The following is a 21,071-nucleotide window of genomic DNA, read 5'->3' on the forward strand; positions in this document are numbered from 1 at the left end:
TATGCACGACTGTCAGCTAATTAAATACTCAGTAGCTGACAGTCGCACATCTTCACGAGGTTCTAAAAACCCACAAAATAATAATACGCAATGGCGACGGCTTTCGTCCACACGGAAACAATAATACAATAAATAATAATACAATATATCATAATACAATAAATCATAATAATGGCACACATATACTATATACATAGCGGGTGGGCACTTTGCCACAGTGTCATATACCCATAGAGAAACCACAACATTTTCCAAATCCAGACGTGTACTATAACAGAAAGCAGTTTTATTCTATGAACCTCACTGCTTTTTGTGACAGTAGTGCGTGTTTCACCCATGTCAATGTTGGTCGTCCTGGAAGCTGGCATGACACACGTGTTTTTAGGATGACAGAAGTGTACATTATTCTCCAAGACAATCAGCGGTCCCTTCTTCCTGGCGACCAGCACATTACTGGGGATACTGCATACCCTCTGTCCCAACACATGCTGACCCCATTCCATGAAAATGGCCACTGAACCACCCAGCAAAAGAGATACAACCAGAAGCTCTCATCAGCCAGAATAGTCCTTGAAAATGCATTTGGATTTAAAGTCTAGATTTAGGAGACTTAAAGGACCACACATGCACTCATTGCACAACTGTCACGGCATGCTGTATGCTGCATGTTGCATTGTGTTATGTGAGGTGGTGCTTAGGGTGGGTCTGTGTCTGTGGGAAACAGTGGTGTGGAGATGATGAATTTCGATGTAGGTGGTGCACCCACTGTGTTAGACAGACCATCAAGGGCCTGAAGAGAGAGTAAAAATGAACATTAAAAAGTACTCTGAATCTGTAAGGTTCATTTTAAGTTAAAACAAAAAATCACCAAGCATCAGCCAATCTGAGTTTAACAATATATGTAATATTTAAACAAGGCGCTAAGCTTGATTTATACTTGGAGTATAATATACAATGGAAGTAATACATGGAAGCCGCCATTTGGGCTCTGTTCACTGCAGTTTCACCGACACTCGCCACTTCAAACACAATTTCTCTGGTTATACAAGTACTATAGCGATCGTCAACGGCACATTTGAAAGTTAATAGCATGTACTAATTACTTGTCATGTATGTATTTCTTTATAATGTTCTATCCTTTATTTTTTAAAATTTTTACTGAACTGCCATAGTCGGCTTTACTATCGACCACGGAACACATTGGGTGTGCTTTTGTTTCAACCAGGTCGTCCTTCAGTGGTATGCGGTTGTGTGGTGTCCACGTGGGTATATTACGCATGAAACCAAAACATCCCTTTAGCAGTGAATTATATATGATTTTCTAAAGCGAAGTGAGGCTTTATTATAATAATTTAAACAAAACCGAAAGCTAATAATGGTGGGCAAGATTAAGCGAGTCCGCCAGAAGCTTCATCATGAGGCAGTGAAGCTGACGCAGGAGACAGGAGAAAGATCATGTAATTCCGGCCGTGAGTCTGTAAAGTTCCCTGAGCCTGGAGGATTGCTGATTTTAAAACCGCCAACCGTAAATACATACACTTTGAAGCATGTTGATACTGAGGAAAAAATTAAGAAGTTGAGTGGGGAAGACCCGGTTAAGGTAATGTGTACTTTTTTTTTGGAGGGGGGGTTAATATCTTGCAAGGCACGTTTCGGTAGAAAAATTATGGTATTAATGTAAAATTTAAAAAGAACTTCGGAACTGTAGTAATGCACACAGCAACAGAATAGCACAAGAAGATCCACTTACAGTGCAACACATTCTAATTTTAATAACACAAAAAGATCCGCGTACAGTGTAATACATCATAACTTTAATAACAACAAGATCCGAGTACAGTGTAACACATCCTAACTTTAATAACATAACAAGATCCGCGTACAGTGTAATACATCCTAACTATCATAACACCAAACATAACAGAACGTGATACTGTGCTGGGATTTTCTTCCCATAAACTCATACTGTATTATTAAATAAAAAAAAAAAGGTCTCTTGATCTTGACATGATGTGATGTCAGGTTGAGTGGAGATTGACTGGTCAGACTGTATTTATTTTAAAGCTCAGTGATCGTGAAACATCCAGTTAAACTACAGTATGCAACCTTGCTCAACATATATTATGTAAAACTGAATCAAAGTGTTTGACGATTATAATTGAAAGGGGGGTGAAATAACACCATTCCATCCTACTCTAAACTCCCACAATGTATAATTAATGCCTTACTTTATTTAAGCATCGTGAGACTTACTGTATTTCATACATACACTTTAATAATTATAAAAGCAAAAAGTTATGTGGTTTGATATTGCTTAACCCAGATTGCCATCAGGTTTTCGTCTAATAGCAGACCTGGGGTCAATTAGAATGACAATTACTCTAAAAAGTAACACATATAGCTACACACACATTAACATGTTTACTCTCTTTATTCTAACAAGCATGTACAAATATAGAAACATACTATATAACGTTTTTTTCAAACAAATGGGGTTGAAAATACTAGATGAATGTTTGCTCAATGGAACTGTGAGTGATTCAGCTTGGAAAGGTGTATAATTGAACTGTAATTGATTAGTTATGATAAACTTTGTTTCAAATACAGTTATGCAGGTGTGCCAGGGATCAACTACAATTACATTGTAATTGCAATTAATTACAAATTACACAATTACAATTGGAATTGAGCCCAGGTGTAGCTACCAGTGCCAGAGAATGGAGTGGGCAGGACTTGTAACCAGGACTGTGTGTTTCCATTAACAGCAAACCAAGATAAAAATGGTTTAAAATGGGACTCCAGTTGACTCCTTTTTAAAATAAGTTCTTACTGAAGAGTGCTGCCATAAAAATAAGAAGGAAAAGTTGCATGTGTGCAGTCTCAACACATTAATTAGAATTTTACACAAATAGATTATTTGTCATGAAAATTCATTTTAAATGGGATTATTGTTAGCCCAGAAGTGTACATTTATGCAACATCTGTACTAAGCTACACAAAAGACAAGCACATTTTTATTTAATTGGTAACTGGTCATAAAAGCAAACACAAAATGACCTTTGCCACACACTGTCATTGACGGAGGTTCTGCAAGCCATTCATAGATCTGGCTGTCACATGTACTGTTTGGTAGGTAATTACTTTACAGGGTCACACATTTTGGATTGAGCCAGGATTTTGTTTTTCCTCAGTGCTGGAATGTTCTGTCATCTTCCATCTTTGCTGAAACCAAGATCAGTCCCGCAGCTCTTGTCCAGTCATTGGATGTAGATGCTGCTCGGAGCCCTGTTCCCATTCAGAAAGGTACATGTTTATGTTTCTTTGTTGTAGATGATGTTTTTAGTTAATGGTCATGATGGGCTACATTGTATGATGTTTAATAAGATCAGGTGATAATTAATAATTGGCTATTTTGTGGAAATTCAAACTTCAGTGACTGGGTGCATATTTTTGTACCAACAATCAATTACACTTTCATCATTCACGAACGAAATTTGGTGGGCTAGAGGTAGTTTTTTTGGTTATGATTCAGGATACCTTGTACTCATGGTAAGGACCACTTGTTACACCCACAATATAATGTTGACTGGAACAGCGGTCCTCAAGTTTTTCTGCCTTGGGCATATGTGTGTATTTCTCATCGGGTCGATGGCATAATAATAATTTTTCTCTTGATAGTTAACCACTTATTCCAAAATGTTAAATAAAACAACACTAAAATTGAATTGTATCAACTGACTCAACAGCAGAGATTGAGAGTACAGAGTAGAGATAAGGAGGATATGATTGAAGTCTTTAAAATCTTGAAAAAGAGTTGAGATAGTTAACCCTAACCTATATAATTAAGCACGGGACAGAAACCAGGACACATTGGGTAGACTTAGGATAGAGGGAAGAGACACTTCTTCACACCGAGAGTGGTGAGGGTATGGAATGGGTTATCTGTTAACGTTGTAGATGCTGAATCACTTGGATCCTTTAAGACCTAACTTGACCAAGTTTTGAGATCAATCAGCTAGCTACTAGAAACCGGATGAGCACAGATGGGACAAATGACCTCTTGTTGTAAAATGTCCTATGTTCCTATAGAAGATAGAAATCGCCTTCAAGGGCATGCAGTGCCAGTGGACACAGCTTTGAGGAGGCAGTACCCACTTCGAGATACCCGAGGTGGCACCATGTGTGAAGTCTCTCAAGTGTTTTCTGCTGAAAAGTGAATGCAAACTGACACATAATGGTGAATGAGTGTAAGAAAAAAAAATGCTTTTCAACTGTGCATCAGTGATGTAGATGAGAGAATGCATTGTAACTGATTGTGAAGCCCTTTCCGAAAGAACACTGAGGATTGAGTAGTAATGCATTGTAGAACTCTTTGACACACTTCCTAAGGCAATAACCACAGAATACTAAGAATGTCTTCAAATATTATTACCCACTTCCGGCACAGATTCTTAGAATTTCTGTATCTGAGAGTTACAGATTTGTCTCGTTATGCCCAAATGCAATTTGAAGGTAGCTAGAAATGTGATAAAAGTTTGGTGATGATTGATTGGTGCAAAATGAAGGCATGTAGAATGTGACTGAACGACAGACACTATCAGCACATAAGGGCCCCCAATTTTGAAATTTGTTTTCGGGGTGTGAAAAAGTTTCAAAGGTACTGAAGTTATTCAAAATAACAAGTTTATGAGGAAAACAAGTAATGTTTAATAACACTAAATTATAATAACAATTATAGTAAAACATCGAATGCACTATAATTATAAATTTATTGGTGGATTTACAATTTCGTGACCTTTAGCAGAGATAAACAGGATTCTGTTTTTGCACAGAAGTTAGCGGTTAGTGGCAAACATCCTATATCGTAATAATGTAATGTGCATACATTATGTATTCTGTATATGCACACTACATATTTGTGTAACCTTGATAGGTTGTTGCATGATATTCAGTAATACGTAACCATGGACATTTCTTTAATTGAAGATGTAACAATTGAAATACTGCCATTTAATACTAGAGGTGTGCTGACACACATATTTTCAGAGTAATTGCTTTCACAAGTATATTTGTCGACAGGTATGAAATAAATCAAAACACACCTATTTATTAGTGTATTGATTTCAAAACAAAAAAAAACTGCCCATGCCTCTTTACAATTGAGTAACAAGCAGTGGCAATTAACCGCTCAAGCGAGGTGCTGGCATTTTTATTGTCATACTGAGGCCATAAACTGGCATTGAAAATATTTTGTAAAACTAGCAAAGGCTGATCCATCATGTAAATGTGACCTTTCCTTAAACTTGAGCTACTGCTGTGGAAACTGGGATCCTTGTTGTTGTTGTTGTCAAGTTTAATCGGGATTGAGAGTGGTGGGTTTGAAAATTCCATTACAAGAGGGGAAAACAAGCAAACAAGAATAAGAGCACTTCTCAGCTCTTGTGTTATTCCTTTTCCTTTCACTAGGTGTCAGGCCTGATTCATATTTCTGTAGTTTCATTGTGAATTTAACTATTGACTGTAAGCTGAAATGCTGGAACCATTTTTGCTGCACTTTACAATAAAAGGAAATCTTTATTGGCACTTGTTAGTATATTTGCAATCCTGCTCTGTGTATTAGTTATAGTTCTGTGCATTCGTCTAGCATTGTCCTAAACAGAAAAATAAATCGGTAGATCCAAATGTATAGTGATGATAAACATGGGCTCAATTCAGAGATGTATCACAATATTAATTTTTTTTTTTTTTGAGAAAATGCATACATTTATTTACACTGTCAGTAGATCTTGTGTGAATAAATCAGCTGGACTATAAATGTGGGCAATATGATGTAATTTACTGTTAAAAGTAAAAGTCGTTAGCATTTCGATTTTTGTTAAAACGATTAACCGTTGTCAAACACAGCGCTCCCTGTAAGGTTTTGGGTTATTGAGTAATTTACCCCCAATTAGATAGATGAGAAATACAACATTACCTTGAAGTTATGAGCACTTTCAATAAATACTGTACATACTTTATTGCTAAGCTATGCATTAACTAGAACCTTATATTTTTAGTGATTTTACTTTGAACTACTGTACAAAAACTAAAACAATAATTATTATTATTATTTGCTTCATTGACCACTGTGGCTGTGATGCAGATAAACAGTAAGCAATATGTATAATTCTAATGCTGCAGATGGAATAGACATAACAAAAGGCCTGCATGCACATACTATTTATTTATAAAGAAACAGCAATAGTGTATGTCTTGTTGATCGCCTTGCAAACACGGAATATTATATTATATAGATTTACCTTCCACAGTTTGAATGACATATAGGTAAATTGGTAGAATAGGTTGAGGGGCACTAAGACGGCGCAGAGCAATCCAGAATTTAGTCTCTAATACACTAATCACCAACATGCATTGCAAGGGAGTGAATTCAAACGTACAATTTATAAAACACAAATACTGAAAACCCGGACCTATTGGTCACATGTTTCTTCTCTGGCAGTTGCCAGGCAGGCTACAAGCTGTCCTGTCATTTCTGTAGGTACCGCATGTAGTATATTGGCATTTGACCATTGAGACGCATGGAACCAACGTAGTACAAGATGCTAGCTCAAGCTGTGCAGCAGAATTGCTCTGCATATTCTTTATGCGTTAAATGTAAATACCGTAAGTCATTTGTATTTTTCTATGTGTAAAACACCCTTTATGCAGCTTATCCGGAGTGGTGGTCAAAGACATGCTTTTCAAATATAGGGTCTGCTCTAGTGTTTATACAGTAGGATATGAAAAGTGTAAGATTATTTATTCAGTATGTTCTCATATACACATTCATGTTGTACTCATGTAGTTTCATCCACATTAATGTAATTTAATAAAACAACTCCAGCAGAGGTGTTTTCTGATGGTTTTTTTAAAAAAAATCCCAATATGTTCAAGTTTAAATGTGTTAAGTAATTTAACTAAACACAGGCAAAGTTCCCTAATTTTAAGTATATTGAGTATTGCTGCGTTTTTTTTTTTTTTTTGAGTGACGCAAAATCATGTCTTTAGGAGATGAAGATGCTACTGGTGCTTCTTCAGCCAGGCCTGCTCCAGAGAGGCGGAGGAAGCCAAAGTTTAGAGCAAGCGCAAATGACGTTCTTATTACTGAGGTCTTAAGAAATCAAAGGCATTTATTTGGAAATGCCAGTAAACCATGCTCTACCAGGAAAGCCATTTGGCAGGAGATCACTGCCAAGATCAAGAGACTGGGGGTGTGGCCAAGGGATAGACTGGAGGTGCAGAAGCGATGGTTTGATATCCGTGCCAATGTCAGGAAGAAGGCAAATGCCCTTCACCACGATTCCTCGACTCCTGACGAATCTTCATCGCCAGATCCATTGACTCCCAGGGACCAGAGGATTCTTGCACCCTTTAATCTGCGTGTCTTCAGAGGATTCCCCATAGCCTATTATGCTGTACATGGAGTTGATAGTGTAACAAAACAAGGTATGTATACTGTTCCATGGCCTCATACATTTTTTTTTTTTTCCACCAGCAAGTTTGTTACTGAACTGAAGCACATCAATCTAGAAGTCATAGTTAGTGCCTTTTGTCTGGAAGAGAAAATATATTGTAAAAATGTTCAGTCCAGTTGTAAAATGCATTAATGTTTAACTAGAGCAGGGGATAAACCAGCTCTGTGCCATCATGGGAAGCTGTGTAGATTATGGACCTGATTTACTGAAATCTCACTGAAATAAATACAAAGCAGAACTTAATATTGACATAACAAATGTCATTTTTACTGGGGCTTTAATTTTTTTGCGTCTGTCATTTAACTATTGTGCCATATGTTTCAGAGGCTTTACCACTTTGTGATCATTTTCAATTAATATTTTCTCTCTGAACAGTTGCCTTAATCTTTGCATGACTGAGTGTGGTAAACAAAGCTGAGCGCATGTGAGCTGGATGTCAGTAATATGTTACAGCACATCTTGTTGGCAAATTTAACAGTGAGCAAGAGATGTCATGTTTAATAGTGAATCAGGTGACAGTATCACTCAAGTCACTGTAAGATAATTAGTCCTGGGACCATACACTAGGTCCTTATTGAAAAATTGTGCCAATAAAGTGGTTTCTAAGCTATGATTAACATCTGTTTATTCACATGGTTTACCTCAGCTGATCAGAAATTAAGACTAACATGTTTTATTATGTGCCAGTGATAACGAGTAAAATCATAGTGTAAAATCGTGTAAAGTCTTACAGTAGGTGAGGTATTTGATTATGGTATGTGGCACTAGTCAATAGTAAACAAATGATAAAACAATGCTTTGAGTCAAAATGATAATAGGGATGTAGTTGTAGTTTCATTTAGCTACATTTTTGTTTTTTTATAATGATTTTTTTGTAACATTTATTTTATATACAAACAGACTCTGACAATGAGGATGACGACGAGAATAATGAACCGCAGGAGCCTGGCAGAATAATAACTGTGTCTGAGGAGGAAGGCCAACTACCACAGCCTATGGAGGAAGAGATTCAGGATCTAGTTGGAGGGATTAGTGTGCCAAAGGAAGAAAAGGGACTATAGCCACCACCTTCATCAAGTGCCTCTTGTACACCTCCAGCCATTGAGTGTCCCAGAGGGCCTCCTACTTGTCCTCTAGCTGCCCCCCATCCAAACGCTGCCAGCTCTGTGCCCCAACACCAGCCCTCGTCTTTAAGGTGGGGGATGCCTCGAATGCCCAGGGGACAGTCGATTGAAGATGTTCACAGCAACGTGGGACGCCTCCTGCAGCTCCAGCAAGAGACAAATGCTATCATGGGCCGGGTGGAGACACACTTGGCTGACATGGCTAGCAGTTTAAGGTTGATGGTTCAGACCTTTCTGCAGGTCAGTGCTTGCACTTCAATGGGTCCACAGGTCCCCAGTTCAGAGATGTGGTCACCACCACCAGAGTTCAACCCTGCTCCATGCTCTTCCACCTCATGTTCGCCAGGCCTCTATCTGTCCCCCCGAAGCTGGCCTTTCTTTACCTCTTGGAATCTCAACGTTTGCACCCTCTTCAGGCTCTTCTAAAGAGTGTCCAACCAACATTATGAAATAAGAAAATACCTTGAAATTAATTAATTTGGCTTTTGACTGCTCCAAAAATAGATCATTCCTTCTGTGCACTTTTACATTGCTCTATTAAAATATATTTATATAAGAGAAAACACTCTGGTACAGTGACAAAGATTTGGATGGGAAAACCGGTTTTCTGTGATGGTTTATAAAGTACTCGACCTAACGGTCTCGTTGTTTATGACGTCACATAAACCCTAGAAGGAATTATTATCCTGTAACTCTGTGAAGCCCATCTATTATTCTCATTCATTTTCTCTCTCATGCGTTTTTTACATATGAACAAAAAAACTAAACATTTTTGACATGAATATCTTAGTGCTGTACATATAATGAAGTAATACACTACTACCAGTGCAACAGGTCGGCAACATTTCTGGAGCAAAATAGGATGGGTGTGATTCACCAAATATTTTGGTTAAAGTTTTATGTATGTTAAATTATAAGACGTGACCAGAAATAAAGAAAAAAACATTTTAAGCCTTGGCTAAAGTCTTCAACTAAGACTTTAACCCTTTGCAGTCCATTTTTATTCAGTGCTTGTTAGGTGTGTCCAATTTATTTTCACACGCGCTATTTATTTTATACGTGCTGTTTAAAATATATATATATTTTTTCAGAGTATAAAAGGTTTAAAAGACATTGAATCACAAAAGGACACTCCGTACTGTATCTACAGCCAGGCCCTACCCCTTGTTTTCTGTATTTTTCACATACCTCTTTATAGACATGCCTACTGATAAATCCTCTCATTTTATCACCAAACTCCTCAATAATGTGATCCAAGTCATTATTTTATTACTGTAAAAAGCTCTTCAAATGTCCGTGATATTCTTTGAGCGCTGGATGCAGAAGCAGCTACCTCCTTTGTTATGTCCGTGTTATCTCTGCAGTGGATGGGGCTGTGAAATTCAGCTCCTGTCGGTCTCACTCGACCATTTAAAGGTTTTCTTGACTTTTTCCGGAGAAAAAAATGACTAGAGACCCGTGCTTTACGTCTTTTTGATGCTGTCGGACAGGGGCCAACATTGGACAGGAGAGGGAAAATTGTATTGTCGGACCTGGTCCAACATACGACTGCAAAGGGTTAAACATAAAACTCTAGTTTCACAGACAATGGTTAGCACTGACCTTGGACTACCTAATATTAGTTTAGGTAAACTTTCAAATGTTTGTAATTTTTATTAGACTGCATCAGCTTAACAAATATGTACTGTAAACAATGTTTTATTCAGAATTGGATTTAAAGTGAATTTTAAAAATAGCTACAAAGCATCAACTCCCTTAAGAGAGTAAATCTTATTAGAAACATTCATTACCTTTATTCGTGTGCTAACAAAACCTGAAAAATAACTCCTAATCAGTGCTTTTTCTGTTGTGTTGTATAATTTGCCCTGGTTTCATTATTGTTATTAATAATAATAATATTATTATTATTATTATTATTATTATTATTATTATTATTATTATTATTAACTATAGACTAGATACTCATTTTGGAAAAGTATCACTGTTGCTTAGATTTTTTTATTAATTCAGATTCTCATTTTGACCATTGAAAAAAGCTAAAAAATACCGGTATAAATTAATGGTAGTTACCGGTGCTATGTTTTGAATGCAGTTTATTCATATTTGTCGCTTTACAGTGCTGGCAGGATGCAGCCTGCTTGTTTCTCTCCCGGCTGACTGTATAATTATTAAAAGTGAACTCCAACACCACAGGTACTTTTAGTGTAATCTCCATGTTGTTGTTTTGGTTTTTTTGTGTCTGTGACAAAACTCAGAAATCACTATTTTCCTCAGGATTTTCTGTGATCAGTGATCAGAAATCTGTTTTTGCTTCCCGCCTACACATTTTGATTCCCGTTCTCCCTGTGCTTGTGACGTTATGATCACAGAACGATGCTACAGGCTAGAAAGGTGTTTCCTATTTCCTTAGCAACGGTCTTAACAACCATGGCAGGAACCTGTTTATGTGCAAAATGACAAGATGACCATGTGTCGGACAGGGGCTGCATGTATTGAAAATTAAATAAGTTTGTTATTGATTTTATCATAAAGACAATGACTTGAGTGAGATGGAGACTTTTTTTGCGTGAGTCGAGTCATGTGTTTTGAGCAGGGAGTCGAGTTTTTGCTTGCAGGGACTCGAGTCGAGTCATTTAATGGCAATGACTCAAGTCCAGTCGCGTCACGAAAAAAATTGCGACTTCTTTCCGAGTCGAGTCTAGTTTAAGCAGGTCTGTAAGGCTTGTCAGTGTCTGTGAAGGCTAAGGCCTGAGGAGAAACCTGTGTGAGGAACCTTATGAAAGGTCCTGTGTTTAAACACAAAATTCTGCTCTGTTGTTGAGTATTCGAGACTGGTATTCGCCCTGCTAAACGGTGGTAATCTAGATGCATTGTCACTATATACAGTACCAGTCAAAAGTTTGAGTACACTTGCTGGAAACTAGGTTTTTTTCATACGTGACAATGTTTTATGTTGTATACATTTCTGTAAATACTTGAAAATGAAAACACATGTTACAATACACAAAACAGAACATAAGGAGTATCAAAGTAATGTTCAAGAAATTGTAAATTGTCTCTAAACCTTGGATTCCTCAAAATAGCCACCCTTTACCTTAATAACAGCCTCACAAACACGAGGCATTCGCTTAACCAGTTTCAGCAGGAAATCGCCCGACATGTCTTCCCAGCTGTTCTGCAGCAATTCCCAGAGATGTAGGGCACTTGTGGGTAGCTTTGCTTTGACTCTTCTGTTCAGTTCGTCCCATACAAGTTCTATGGGATTGAGGTCTGGAGACTGAGCAGGCCAGGTGATTAGATTGAGTTGTCCTTCACTTTCCTTCTTCGCCAGATAGTTCTTGCACAACTTTGAGGTGTGTTTCGGGTCATTAGCTTGGTGAAGAATGAAGGACTGTCCAACTAGCCATAATCCTGATGGAATGGCATGCCTCTGAAGTATGCTCTGATAGCCATGCTGGTTGAGATTGCCATGGACTTGGTAATGATCACCAACTCTGTCACCAGAAAAGCAACGCCAGACCATGACACTGCCTCCTCCATGCTTGACAGTGGGAACCACAAATGCAGAAGTCATGCACACACCCTCTGTGCGTCTTACAAATACTTGGCGGTTGGACCCAAATATTTCAAATTTTGACTTCATTTCTTAAAGTAATTAAGTCTTAAAGTCTCTTTTCTTTGCTTAACTGAGCGTATTTTGCCATTTTATGCTCCCTTACATTCAGGAATGACAAACTTGTGCCTATGCTACCTATATTTGTAGTAATCGTGGACCCTCACCTGATTGAGTCAAAAGGTTAAAGGTAACATGGTAGTTAACTTAGAGAACATCTAGCAAAGACACTTTTATGCTTAGGCCAGTGTTCTAACACCGTGTTATAAACATTTCAGACTATTAACTGACTTGGTGACATGGTGACCATTTCATTGAAATTGACAAGATTTACATTTTCATTTAAAAATTAAATTTTTGAATGCAATTCACTTATGATTATCAGCTTATATAAGTACACGTATCATATAATAAAATATTAAGTGTTTATAGACAAGTTTATACAGTTAAAAGCATAGATAATCATGAAAAACCTGGTTTCAAGCAGGTGTACTCAAACCTTTGACTGGTACTGTGTGTGTGTGTGTGTGTGTGTGTGTGTATATATATATATATATATATATATATATATATATATATATATATATATATATATATATATATGTATATATATAATATATAGTAGATGCTGATTATTAGCAACCCTGATAAAGACAACTTTCAGTTATTAACAACATTTTCCCAGGAGCCAATTCCGTCCCATAGACTTTAATGTTAATGGAATTCTGGTATTGGCAACTGCACACCGCTTATTGACAACTTCATTACTAGTTGCCAGTTCTACAGAGTGCACTTGCATGATTTATGCACATACTTCATGCAGCTTTTATAACACACTGACTTCGCAACTGCGTATTTGTGGCGGACTGAGGCAGAATCGTGGCTTTGAAACTGGCTACGTAGCTTCTCGCTATAGATTAATTTCAATAGAAGACACTAAAACTGTTTAATTAGTTATCCAAGGATAGTCTTTCTGTAAAATTACTTAGTGCTGAAAGATTTACGAATGCAGTGGGAATATCCATTGTGGCTACTGCAAATTACAAATGTCTGTAATAAAGTCCAGACAGGTTTATGTAAAAGTTGAAAGATTAAAATATAGAGGTTTAGGTTTTTAATGCCTGATTTCTCATTTTTTTGTCTTTTTTTTTTACCCTAAAAAAGTCTGTTGCCTCAGTTGTGTGGTATATTTAAATAATACGTGAAGCATGAAAGTCAGTATATATACACACACACACACACACACACACAGTATATATTACTGTTATATAAACAGGTTTTTTTTTCTACATTTTATTTCATTTTGACATTTGCTTTTCAGTATTTTTTATTTCTTGTCCAGCAAGGACAGGGTGGGGAGGGATAATTTACTTTATTATTATTATTATTATTATTATTATTATTTTATTATTATTATTATTATTATTTATTATTATTATTATTATTATTAATAGTAATAATTAATTGTGTAAGACCATTACTTTCACTACTATATCTTTTTTTTTTATTATATAAAAAATGCCAATATTGAAGGATTTCAAATCTGTTTATTTATGTAATAGAAAACAAGTGTTCGACAATTATTAGTGTTAGAAAAATTAAAAGGAACGAAAAGGTTTTGGAATGTTTTATTTAAATATTTTTCAATCTGAAATTCAGGACCATGGTAGACATAATTTAGAGTTATCATTTACTGGGTTTGACATTGGTGTCAAAGTCTCCTGTTAATAAAATAAAATTTATTTTTACACATTATCCTTCTTTGTACACAGCCAGGTCAAAAAGTACACACCTGGGTTTCAGCCCCTTGCATGTGGCTTAGTACAGCTGCTGACTTATTTTGCATTTTATTGCCTTTGTGCATGAAAAGCTACTGTGTACAACAGAAGCAAGTGGTTACAACAAATACATTATTAGATCGCTATATACCTTTAACTATCACCAATATCCATGTACTACAACCGCCATAAATGTGTTAGTATAGCACAGTTTGTTTTGCATGGCTTGAATCACATGACTTGTATTGCATACCAATTACTGTACATCATAACACATAATCAAGATGATTGTGTTCTCCACAATATATTATTTAACAGTAGATGCTGAATACAAGGTATACTTACAGGTCCCTTCTTATGGTGCTATAGCATCTTGTTAAATGCTGTCCTGTTTCTAATGCTAGATCTGTGGAATGGAATTCCGGTACATTTTTTTTAATCGGCCTTCTTGTTTATCATACATTGGATTTTGCTGTATTTTAAATGCTTGTCCATTGTGTACATTTTAATTTTTGTTGAACCTTACAGTTGGTTTTACGTCGCTGTTTTGTTTTATTAGAGCCTTTTGTTTAAAAAATAAATTGTTAAATAGAGATCCAGCATAACAATCTTTAACTAGAAATAATTGCTGTACATAGGAGTCAAGCTTTGTACAGTGAAAGCTTTAAAGCAGTGCTAAATTTTGGCTACTGGTTTTATCAGCTGAGCTCTGTAACCAACTTAATGGGAAGCCCATAAGCTTCGAGGCAGGCCAGTCTGGGCCTCCATTGAGCCAGCCTGGCATTGCTTTTAGATTTGTTGTGGTTGTGCCTGGTCCCCAACCTTCTACTGCAGATGGTGACTATTCCCTGCAGTTACTATGTAAGATATAAATAGAATGTGTTTCGGCTCCATCCATCTGCGCTAGCTCCCTCCCACCGTCCCTGCCTCCATGCCTGCCAGCCTGCCTGCTTGCCTCTACTCTTGCTGATCCTGACTCAAATCCCTCAGGGGTTTTGCACCATCCATTTACAGATACTCATTCTGTCAGAAGAGTGCTTCATTTTCATACTATCTTCTCTTTTGCCGTTTGCCTTTTCCCCTTTGCAGGTACTACTCCTCAGATTGATAGACCGAGAACCAAAAGTGTTAATAAATGTTTGGGTTATTTAAACCCACTTTTTATATTAATTATAATAGTGCTGGGACGAACACAGGATTTTCATGTTTGGATATTCGCTTATATTTTAAATATTCATTTGGATATTCGTTCGTTTTTCCAAAAAGTATTAAAAGCCATTATATTGCTCTTAACGCAGCAGGGGATGTGGCCGGGTCCCCTCTGCGTGTGCCTTTATTTTTCAGTAAGGCCTTACAATATGTAACATGTTAAAATAGAAAAATATCCCAGAAGTAAAGAATAAGTTGTGTAGGACTTACTTTATGCTAGTGAATTAACTACAAAACAAAGGATGGCAACTAACAGTTAAAGTAAAATGTTTATTCCCGAAATAAATAGTACATAAAGACACTCCATTTTATTTTTATTTTTTCATTCCTTGCCACTGCCGTTTCTTCACAGTAAACCCTGGCCACAGGCACGTTTTCATAAAGTAATAACATGAGGTTTACTTGTGCCTTTTTGTAGCTAAACAAGCAAATGGAAACTGAAATTTAAACTTTAAACACTTCAAATAAAACAAACATGGAAAATGAAGGTGAAAAAGTCCACCATTTTACTTCTTTATTGCATTCCACGTAACAAAGTCTCTGCAAAAAAAATATAATAGCAGGGCCTGGAAAGTAGGTAGCAGAATTATCTTATTCGGAGCGGTTTATTTGACTTACTACTACACAGGCCGCCCACAATCGCTCCCCATCTCCACAAGCAAGACGGATGAAGCATTCTAAGCAGGCGAGGGACATTATGGACCTCAAGGCCCAGGTGACTCAGGTCCTAGAGCTCCTGGCTAAACAGGCGCCAGTGGCCCAGACCGCTGCAGCCCCAGTTGCTGTACACCCCCTCTCCCAAAGGAGTGCAGGTGGGTGGGAAGGATCGCTGTCCTTAGTGGACTAGGGATGGAGCTTCTTTCTTCTCTGAAATGCAAGTGGGTGAGACCCTTGCTGAGGAAGAGCCTGGCTTTGTGAGTGCCTCAGAATCCAGTACCACCCCGCTGTCCAGCTCGGTCTCAGCACTCATGGGACATGCTGCAGCTTTCTTGTAGGTCCCCTGGACGCCAGCAGCAGAACCACGCCAGTCCGTTTTCCTGATGCATGCATTGGCCCCTCGCCCTCAGAGGTTCCCGGCTTTCCCAGACTTCATGGAGGAAGTACGCTGCTCCTGGGATTGTCCGGCTTCAGGACCTAGCATACTAAAACAGGCCGCACTGCTTACCTTCTTGGGAGGCGCGGATAAGCTTGGCCTGGCGGGGTTCCCCCCTGTAGACTCAACCATCGCAGCCGTTGTTAAGGCCCCGCCAGTGGGTGGTCTGGTTAGAGACCCAGTGTGCCAAACCCTCAAAGCATTTAAAGCAAGCTTATGCAGCAGAAGGACAAGCAGCCCGCTTAGCTAATACAGCGAGGTTGGTGGTTACCGATTATTTGGACGGTATACTTCGCAAGGCCGTGCTCCCTGAGCCTGTGGCCACAGAGTTTTATCTCCTATCTAGCACGCTGCTGCAGATCTCCTGTCTCCAAGGGCAAGCTCTTGGCTGGAGTCTAGCTAGCTTAATTGTGGCTTGTGGACAGCTGTGGCTGACACAAGCCAGAGTTCCTGATGCGGATAAGGCCGCGTTACTTGACGCACCCATATCCAAGGACATATGTTTGGACCAGCTGTGGAGGAGATACTGCAAAAATCCCACCGGGAACACAAGGCGTCCCGTCAGGTGGCCGCGTTACTCCCTCCTCATGCCTCCGCATGGGGTAGGTCGAGCCGTCGGTGAGCTTCCCAGACTCTTAACTGTCACCAGAACAGTTCCAGTCCCCACCTGCTCCACTGGGTGACCTGAGGCATCACCTACAGGGCACATCAGCAGGTAACCGAGCCCAACCGGAAGGGAGAGGGAACGCAGGTTGTGGCCAGTCCACACACCAGCATCACTAGAGGTGTTTTCAGGACCAGTGCCCTGAACAATCACCCCAAACTGCCCACCCCCAGCCTCGGCAGCCTGAGCAAGGCCCCTAAAGGCTGGCGGTCTCAGACCCCTTTTTTGGCACAAGAGCTGCAGTACTGGCGCGCTTGCACCTCAGACTCCTGGGTGCTCGCCACCGTGCAAAACGGCTATGTACTTCAGTTCCACTTGGGACCTCATCCCTTTTTAGGCATCACAATACTTTCGTGACAGACCCTCTACAAGCCTTGGTACTTCAGAAAGAAGTGGCTGCCTTGCTGTGCAAGCGAGCCATTCATCTCCTAGACCCCATCTGCCACGGAGAGGGGTACTACTCTAGGTATTTTCTGGTACCCAAGAAAGACGCTGGCTTTCGTTCCTTCTTGGGCCTAAAGCTCCTAAATTGGTTCTTAAAAAAAAGGAGGTTCTTAATTCTGATGCACCGTCACGTCCTCCAGTCCGTCCGGCCGAGCGACTGGTTTACTACCGTGGACTTATGGGATGCATACTTTCATGTTCCCATTCATCTAGAGCACAGAAAGTATCTGCGCTTTTCCTATCAAGGAAGCGTGTTTGCTGTGTTGCCATTTGGCCTCTCCCTAGCTTGTGTACGTTTTCAAAGTGCATGGACGCTATCCTGGCTCCCCTGTGGCTGCAGGGAATCAGAGTAGTAAACTATCTCGACGACTGGTTGATCTGTTCCCAGTCAAGAGAGGGAGCACTGGTCCACATGGCGGTTGTGACAGAGCATTTGGTCAGGCTGGGCCTCACCATAAACGATGCAAAGAGTCGGCTTACACCAGTGCAGTGCACCACGTGCTTGGGGCTATGGCTGGACTCCGCAACGATTTGTGCATACCTGTTGGACAACAGAGTTGCAGCTATCCAGGGTTGTCTCTCTGTGTTTCAACAGGTATCGTAGGTCACCCTCAGATTGTGCCAAAAGCTGTTGGGTCTGATGGCCGCAGCTATCTCGGCCATTCAGCTCTGCTTTGCATGCGCCCAATACAAGCATGGCTCAGTGCGTTCCACCTCAATGCTATACACGATAGACACCATCAGCTGACAAAGTTTTACGCGTGCTCGGCAGGCCTACGCTGGTGGAGGGTTTCCTCTCACCTGTGCAAAGGTGTGCAAATGGGAGTAGTACTGAACCGCCAAGTGGTGACGACAGACGCTTCCAACCTGGGTTGGGAACAGTCTGGGAAAGCAGAGAAGTGCACAGATCCTGGCCGGAACGCTGGACAGCCCTGCACATAAATATGCTAGAGTTGCAAGTGGTATCCCTTGCTCTCCACCATTTCCTCCCAGTGCTGAGTGGTACACATGTGCTGATCTGGACGGACAGCACAACAGTGGTGGCGTATGTCAACGACCAGGGTGGCCGGGGTTGCATCACATGGCCTTCAAGCTATTGATATGAGCTCAGAGGAACCAGCTGTCCCTACGAGCGACGCACATTCCCGCAGCGGACCTACTCTCCAGGAGTGGCCCATATCTGTCGAAATGGGGACTCCACCCTTATACAGTGGAGCGCATTTGGGAACGGTTCCTTTTTGTACGCTTTCCCGCCTGTACCGCTACTCCTGGTTTTCTCAAAGTCTGCTTAGAAAATACTTATGTATTAGTCGACCCTAATGCCTACTATCCACAAAAATGTAATTTTTAGTGCTAAATTGGCACCTCCAGATTTAGGTTTTTTTTTAATACAATTTGTGGTGGAGTGAGGAGAATTAAAATCTTCAGCAATCAAAGAAAAGCCATTTAATAGAAGATGTGAAGTGTTCTTGGCATTTGCAAATCAAATGAAATATAGATTAAATCATGAACTTGCCTATTAGTGATGGCTAATTCTAATATGTGAACATATTAGTGCTGGTCCAAGTACATGAATCTAATTGAAGTATTCTGTCAAAAAATTTATTAATATTTACTCAATTAAAGTTTAAAGTGGTTTTATATTGGAAACCACTAAATGTCTAGCAGTCAGCTATGTACTTTCCAAAGTGGTACTGGCTTTATACCAACTGTTCCTGAAAACCTATCCCGATTTTGACAGAGTGTATTAGTATGGAGCTCCTTTGTACTGAAGCCCAATCATTTATAAAGGGTCTGTCTGCACATACAGTGCATAATGGATAATGATGTGAATCTGTAGTAAGCAACCTAAAATGATTAACAAGCATAATATATATATATATATATGTGTGTGTGTGATAAGAAAGTAAGTTTACCACATCAACGCACTGTGTCTCACAAATGGTAGGGCATAGGAAGGTGAAATTGCATACTTATTAAGGAAACCATGGGGATGTAAATGCCACAGTTATACATTTGTCAGTAGGGGGCACCACTATGACCTACCTCTGGTAATCAGAACTGTTTAATATGTGCTTCTCCATGATCCAGAATGAATTGCAATTGTGTGACAAAGGACATTATGGCAGCATTACGCATCTCATCAGCTATGCTGGCCACCTACCGGACCAAGGCATCCTTGAGGTCCGGAATTGTGCGAGGGTCCCCTCGGTACACGAGTGACTTCAGGTACCCCCATACTCAGAAATCCACTGGTGAACGAGGTGGCCATTCACAAGAAGAGTAATGTGAAATGATTCTGTCCTGAAAGTGCTCCTGCAAGATGCTTTTCACTTGGTTACCAGTCTGTGGAGGGGCACCATCCTGTATGAAGCATAGTGTTTATCTCATTTCATTGCTGCAGCATAGGAATGAGATGCAGTTGTCTGCATGGTGGGGTATCTTGCAGCAGTGGCTCTTTAAAAAACAACAGTCCAATAACAAAGTTAGCCGTAAAATCACACCACACTGTTAGTCTCCGACCAGATAACACATTTGTGCGTATTCACACTTCCAGGCCGTGTAAAGTGTGCTTCATCCGTCCACAGGATATTAGCAGGCCACTGGTCATCCAATTCCAGTTGTGCCAAGAACTGCAAAGCAAAATCGACATGTCTAATGAAATCTTTCTCTTCCAATGCTTGAACATGATGCAGCTTGTATGGAAACACCCGCAGAGTTGAACGAAGAGCCTTGAACAGTTGAATTGGGCAAATCCAGGTGGCGGGCGACAGCACGTGTGCTTGTGCTGGGTTGTTCTGCTACGGCAAGGCTTGTCACAAGTGAAACCTGTTTCCTCAATTTTTTTTATTAACTTGTGATCGGCAACTCTTGAACACGGCCCGTTGCAGATGTTATGTTGCATTGCTTCCTTTGCTGTAAAAAAAAAAAAAAAACTTGACCAGTTCACTGCATACTTGTCAGCTTCATGTTGCTTGAGTTAGCTGCCTTGCAAGTAAAATAACTATTTATACCCACAGTACTGTAGTATAGAAATTAGTGGCAGTAACCACAGTGGCGTCCCCTAATGACAAAATAACTGGCATTTGTATTCCCATGGTTTCCTTAACAACCGTATGCAAGTTCATCTTGGTGCGTTGATGTGGTAAACTTACTTTGTAATCACGCTGTACATAAGATTCAGGAGTACAAATCAGGCTATGGGAAGTTGCAATGAACAGTGGTTCACTGGTTCTGTTCTAACATATTAAACTGTATCCTGTGGCATGTTTCGAAATGTGACATCCCTGGAATGTAAATGTGAAGGGTTCTGGTAAAGGCTTGAACTTGTTATGTTTTTTTTTTTGTTTGTTTGTTTGTTTTTTTTTGTTTGTTTGTTTTTTAAACGAGGAAGGAGGCCATTAATTTCTAGGCTCCAACACTGAGCATTTTGACCTTGTGAAGTGAACAAAGTCATAAATGCAAGATTGTTGCAATTTGTATTATTGTAACCTAGAGTTGTGTTGATTTTTAGGTGATTGTGATTCAGGTGGCACTCCAGCTTCAGGGATCTATTTTATTTTGTTCTATTTTTTTTTTTTTTTTTGCAATTACCAGTGACCTCTTAAACTGGCTCTTGGCACACCGCGCAC

The 21,071-nt window shown here is 39.5% G+C and overlaps 1 protein-coding gene across 2 annotated transcripts in view; it reads left to right on the forward strand.

The window, feature by feature from the left end:
- Positions 1–1,101: 1,101 nt before the first annotated feature.
- Positions 1,102–21,071, forward strand: part of LOC121322036 (protein FAM207A-like) — a 95,484-nt gene continuing 75,514 nt past the window's right edge. The window contains exons 1-4 of one of the 2 annotated variants that reach the window (XM_041261478.1): positions 1,102–1,600; positions 3,192–3,303; positions 7,048–7,485; positions 8,415–9,406. In XM_041261478.1, the coding sequence (XP_041117412.1) occupies positions 1,376–1,600; positions 3,192–3,303; positions 7,048–7,485; positions 8,415–8,575 (936 nt within the window). In that variant the 5' untranslated portion in view covers positions 1,102–1,375 and the 3' untranslated portion in view covers positions 8,576–9,406. Of the gene's footprint in view, positions 1,601–3,191; positions 3,304–7,047; positions 7,486–8,414; positions 9,407–21,071 lie in introns of those variants that run through there. The other variant, XM_041261479.1, reaches the window with a different exon arrangement.

This window comes from Polyodon spathula, chromosome 10, assembly GCF_017654505.1.
Source record: "Polyodon spathula isolate WHYD16114869_AA chromosome 10, ASM1765450v1, whole genome shotgun sequence".
NCBI lineage: Eukaryota > Metazoa > Chordata > Actinopteri > Acipenseriformes > Polyodontidae > Polyodon > Polyodon spathula.